Raw genomic sequence first — 5,707 nt, 5'->3', positions numbered from 1 at the left:
GTAGTTGTTCGACGCCCCACAATCGATTAAAGCAGAGAGCCTGGCCGGGAAGCCAGGCACGACAAGTTCCAAACAAATCATTTTGTTGGGTTGGAGCCCGAAGGGATACAGAAGAAGGTCTGTGTCCGAGGCTAGGTCCTTAGATTGTGTGGGCACGCCACACACCTCCAAAAGACCTAGGGTGTCCCTAGTAGGTCGCCTCGCGCCTACTGGGAGCGACCGTTTCCCGCCGCACTCGAGCTCGGAGCGGGGCGGAATGGTGGACGTGAGCCACCATGGCGTTCACGATTGAAGCGGTTAGGTGTACCGCTCGGAGGGCGACGCGAAGGGGGTATCGGACGCAGTACGGGGGGAACCGTGTGAGGGCGGGGCGGCTGACGCCACACGGCGAGGGGCCGGGCATGCGCGGGAGAAGTGTCCCGGGCGACCGCAATTGAAACACATGCGGTCGTCCGATGCCTGGGCGAGCATGGAGACATCCATGTCTGAGGACGCGGCGCGTGCGTGCGCAAAGGAGGAGGAGAATGATTCCGAAAGCACGATTCGGACGGCTTCTTCAAAGGTGTCTGGGTAGGCGCGAAACTGCTGTGTGCGCAACGGGCCTTGGTTGAGACCGTCCATGAAAACGGTCACCCGTAGGGCTCCGGGAGTGACTCTTCTTCGTTAATGTTCGCAGCCAAGAAGCGAAGATCATGGATGAACTCTTGAAGGGAGCGTTTCCCTTGCTTGCAAGCCAGATATTGCGATAACGAAAGTCTCTGTTGGGTGGCAGAAACATTACCTTGAGTTCGGTCTCAAAGACCGCGAAAGATGGGAAGCAGTGGCGGTCCGTCAAGCGTTTGGAGAACGCCCAATCTTCCGCACGACCCTTCAAATGCGACATCGCGAAAGCTACGCGGGTGGCGTCGTCGGAGATACGCTGAGCGTCAGCAGCAGTGCTGACTTGTAAAAGCCAGCGGAGGAGTTTGTCCGACTCCGCTCCGCCGAATTTGGCAACATCCAGCTTGATCGACTTCAGGCGAGAAGTCGATGGCGTTTCCGACTCCGAAGCACGCGAGAGGCGCGCGATCTCATCGTGAGCGATTCGCAGAGAATCTTGGAGGGTGCAACCATGGGACGACATGGTGGAGGCTTGGTCTTCTAGGGTCGCTATTTTCTCGCGAGCGACGCCAAGAGAATCTTCAAGGTTTCGGCCGTGCGAAGACATTTGGGCGACTTGATCTTCCAATGCCTTCTGGGCGACCGTAGCTTTGGCAACCGAGAGATCAATCGTGCTACCGATGTCTTCCACAAGGCGAGTTTGGTTATCGGGAGTCATCCCGCCAAGGAGTAGCGCGGTATCGTTGTCGCCAAAACCGCGACGCAAAAGGGCGAGGACCGCCTGGTGGGCTGCGGTGTTGGTGGAGGACATAATGTTGGTCGACTGGACGAACGTGGAGTGCTACCAGGTGTAAGCGTGCGCAGAGAAGACGCAGGAGATGGTAGAATCAAGAATGAATTGATAGCGTTAAAACTACTACGCTATCACTAAGCTACGCGCAACCAACCATTGATGTATCGTCGGGGGAACGCCTTGGTTGCGCAAGAGGACTTGTTGGTGTGCGAAGAGACACCTTGGACTGAAGAGACACCTTGGACTGAAGAGGTGTCGACTAGTCATCCGGTTAGTAACCGGATGATGGGCACGGTTACAATACATGTGATGGTGCACGGGATTCTACGTCACTATGCATAAAGATGGAGGTTATCATTAACTTGTTCGCTCCCACCGCGCCTCTGATCGACCTCCACTTCATGTGGTTCATCTCCTCCACGCTTCCCCCTTCCACGCTCCATTCAAAGTGCCAACAACAAAAAGCGTTTCATTAAGTCAATTGATCTGGCCAATCACAAATCAACTGATCTGGCCAATTACGAGTCAACCAATCTGGCCAATCATGGTTGAGGATTCCAATCCCCAAAATCGACCCATTTCATAGATTCTGGTACTAAGTTCCGGAGTTTTACTCAACCCTATAAAGCTTCAGAGGTTATTTTATGGATAAAGATAAATATTCATCACCGAAATCTCCCTATTGACTACTGGTAATCCGCAGCACCGAACGGACCGTTTAGAAAAATACTTCGAAGTAATAGAAAGGTCGTGCACTAATTGAGCTGTGATGTTGGCCACGGCAAGTATAGTATATTACCTCTGTCCCACTTATATTGCTCCCGACACTTTTTCAGGATTTAATGTGAATATTTCAATCAATTCAAGGCTTTGTAGTTGACATATACATACTTATAAATAGCCAATTCCTAGAGCAATTTGAACATGAATTCAGGCGGCAGTTTCCTAACTTTGTGGAAGATATCCTACTTCCTCTGTTCCAAATTACTGCGGACATTTGGCTTCGCAGCGAGAGGCTACGGGAAATGGTCATATTAGAACGAACTCGATGGAGCTGATGCTTATAATCGCAATGTTACACGATCAGATTAGTTAATACTTCACCTGGTTGACAGAAACCTTCGTCGTTGCATTTTCGTAGGTGATTTGGTCGTCAACCTTGCTCCATGGAAGCGCACTTTTTCTTCGAAACAAGAAACCGTTTCATTATTGTTATCATGGCGTGAATGGAGATTTTAAAAACAACACATCAAAACGATGTTATGTGATTTTATAATCGGAAGCAAAGATAACTAACAAAGTTGATCAACTTGGATGTTATATTTGAGACAGCCACTTTCAAAGCCACACAACATGAGCCAGTGTAAACCGACCAAGCCGAGACTCCATTCGCGTGTTGACAAGCATTATCTCTACATAATGACGTATCATAGAGGTCGCTATGAGGTATATTCATCGAGATATTTACTTACAAAGTAGGTTATATTTGCGGTTTTTTGCTACTACGGGTAGCAAAGGCCACGTTTTTAAAACCTTTGGCGATGTGTAGTCTCTGCAAACGACCACATCAACCGGCTAAGAAGACTGACTACATACGGCGGGTTGACGGGGCTTGGGGGGAAGGAACCAGGAAGTGCTAACAATTGTAGCACTGCGGGAGGAAGCGTATGTAGTTGAGGGCAAAATGCACAATGAATTAACTGAGGATCTACTAAGATCTCCTTAGTCCTCATTCCTACGAATCTTCTTAGTCTACTTCACTACTTCTACACTAATATGCACTTTTGTATACAATGGTGCGGTTGAGACATTGGGGGACTTCACTAGGCTAGCGCTTCTAAGCCATACATGTCCTTGAGACACATCCCCAGGCAAGCATTAGCTAGGGTGCGTCATGGGCCAGGTACTTAGGAGCTGGGTGCGGGCAAGGCGTTACCCCAACCTGTAGCATTACTTCATTCTCCCCCTGACGTCTTGCTACACCTTGTAACGCCTTGACTCCAAGTCTTGGACGAGTTGTTTGAAGTGCAAAACATGCTTGATGTCCTTCATCAGTTCCCACGTGGCTTCGCTTTCGGGCTGTCCATGCCACTTGACCAAGTACTCCAACTTGCGATTGAACTGACGCTTCTTGAGCAGTTTCTCGACAATGTACATTTCTTCGCCGGTGGATTCGTCTAGAACAACAGGAGTAGTTTTCGGGATAGGCCGGGAGGCAAACTTGGCTTCGTTGGGGTGATAGTGCTTAAGTCGATCAACGTTGAACACGTCATGCTCACGTGACATCGAGCGAGGCAACTTAAGGCGCATGGCGTTGTCATTAATGGCTTGGACAATCTCAAAGGGACTGATGAATCGTGGAACCAGCTTGGGACGCTCGGACTTGTGGAGCATCTGGGCATGCTTTAGAGACAGGTTGCGAGTCGCTTGCAGTACTTGATCGCCTTCCTTGAAGGTCACGTTCGAGCGGCGCTTGTCATAATACTCCTTCTGACGTTGTTGGGCCTTCGTCAAATTCTCGTGAGCCATCCGAATGACTTCCTCTCGAAGGTTCCGCAAAATGCTTGGCAAAGTCATTCTTGGGCAAGGAGCTGCTCACGGCAGGGTTGCGCAACTTGCGGCCTGTGTCGACTTCGAACGGCGTCAAGCCGGTTGATGCTTGGCCTAAGCCTTGGTGGGCATACTCGATCGTTGGCAAATGGTCGACCCAGTCTTGTCCTAGATACTACTCTGTTCCGGGAAAAGAGGTCGATTTGACTTTTGATTGGCGGGATTTTTCTAATTTTGCGTATTATTTGGCTCTGATTGGTGCATTCAACGGTGCGGAATCTCGTGTTTGATTGGCTCTTTTGAGCATTTTCCAACTCGATTTGGTTCAAATTTTATGGCGTTTTGAAATCGTTCGCTCACATGACAGCACACACATCGACCCGCTCAGGAGTCATAACTCAATTTCACGCCCCGTGCCCAATACCATTGTTGCTCAACGCCACGTTACCATGCCATCCCCACCTCCTCGTGCTGCCCTCGTCAACCTCAACACCCCTTATGCCAAGCGGAAGCTTAGCGACACCGAACGACGCGCCATCTACGAGAAGCTGCTTTCACGCAGCACCGACGGCGAGCTTCCACATGGAGCATACGCTAACACTGCGCGCCTATTCAACTGCAACTGGCGCTCTGTGTCTCGCATCTGGGCTCGAGGAAGGAAGTCGTCGCAGCAAGGCAACGTCGACGCCAAATTCAAAGGTAAACCTCTCGTATTTTATACAATTAGTCGTTTTCAAGGTTATTTGGTTTTGAAAGTTGTACTTTATTAGGCAAATCTGGATCGAAACGAAAGTACACGACCTCCGACATCGAGCGCGCAGTCAAGGCTTTGCCGATTCAAGCGAGGCAAACCTTGAGAACAATGGCGGCCCAATCAGGCGTGGCCAAGACAACTCTTGTTCGGCATATGGCCGAAGAAAAGCGACTCAAGGCCAAGTCGAGCTACTCCAAACCCCTCCTCACCGACGAAAATGCTCGTGGCCGCATGGAACATGCACTGTCCTTACTTCAACAGTCGCCAAATAGGACTACTTTCTCCAAAATGCACCAATATGTGCATATTGATGAAAAGTGGTTCTTTTTGACGACTGTACGAAAATGAAAGAGCTTTACAACCTATTAGCCTTCTTCACTCACTTGGTATTGCTGGATCAAGCTTTCGCCCATTGTCCAATATTCCTCACTGCTGCCTTTAAAAAAGTTTGGGCCGTGTCTCAGTCCCAATGTGGCTGATCATTCTTTCAAATCAGCTAAAGATCGTAGGCTTGGTAAGTCTTTTAAACTACCAACTACCTAATCTTCCGCAAACTCATCCAATAGCGTTTTTTAAACTTTATTTTTTATTCAGAATTTTTATAAAATAATTATGCTGAACTAAAGGGTAGATTATTCACGTGTTACGCACCCGTTTGCCATGTTTTTCAACATTTGACTTGCATGTGTTAAGCATACCAATAGCATTTATTCTGAGCCAGGATCAAACTCTATGAAAATTTTTAAATTCATTTTATATTGAATTAATTTATTATTATTTTAACAATAAAAATATTGTTATTATTTATTATGTTTTATGATCAAACTTTTATAATTTATAGAATAAATAATATTATTTAAATCTTAATTCCCTTCATTAAAAAGTATTTAGATAAATTTTTTTTTTATACATGAATTTAAAATAATTTCAGATTTTATAAATTTTTTTAAAAATATTTATTTATTCTATTAAAATAATTTTTTTTTATAAATATAATCTTATAAATAAAA

At 47.1% G+C, this 5,707-nt stretch overlaps 3 protein-coding genes across 3 annotated transcripts; 1 reads left to right on the top strand and 2 right to left on the bottom strand.

The window, feature by feature from the left end:
- Window positions 1-297: 297 nt before the first annotated feature.
- Window positions 298-621, bottom strand: H257_18819 (hypothetical protein; the record flags this gene model as incomplete). The annotated part of the gene is made up of 1 exon (XM_009847945.1): window positions 298-621. The coding sequence occupies one exon, from the start codon at window positions 619-621 to the stop codon at window positions 298-300; it is 324 nt and encodes a 107-aa protein (XP_009846247.1).
- A 2,749-nt stretch (window positions 622-3,370) lies between these two features.
- On the bottom strand, window positions 3,371-3,970 carry H257_18818 (hypothetical protein; the record flags this gene model as incomplete). The annotated part of the gene is made up of 1 exon (XM_009847944.1): window positions 3,371-3,970. One exon carries the CDS (start codon window positions 3,968-3,970, stop codon window positions 3,371-3,373), a length of 600 nt encoding a protein of 199 aa, XP_009846246.1.
- Window positions 3,971-4,392: 422 nt separating this feature from the next.
- H257_18817 (hypothetical protein) lies at window positions 4,393-5,045 on the top strand (the record flags this gene model as incomplete). Its single annotated transcript, XM_009847943.1, has 2 exons — window positions 4,393-4,642; window positions 4,714-5,045. 2 exons carry the CDS (start codon window positions 4,393-4,395, stop codon window positions 5,043-5,045), a joined length of 582 nt encoding a protein of 193 aa, XP_009846245.1.
- Window positions 5,046-5,707: the final 662 nt, after the last annotated feature.

Source organism: Aphanomyces astaci, assembly GCF_000520075.1.
Source record: "Aphanomyces astaci strain APO3 unplaced genomic scaffold supercont1.229, whole genome shotgun sequence".
In the NCBI taxonomy this organism is placed as follows: domain Eukaryota; phylum Oomycota; class Saprolegniomycetes; order Saprolegniales; family Verrucalvaceae; genus Aphanomyces; species Aphanomyces astaci.
Note: the sequence above shows the minus strand (reverse complement) of the source record. Positions and strands in the feature narration are given on the sequence as shown.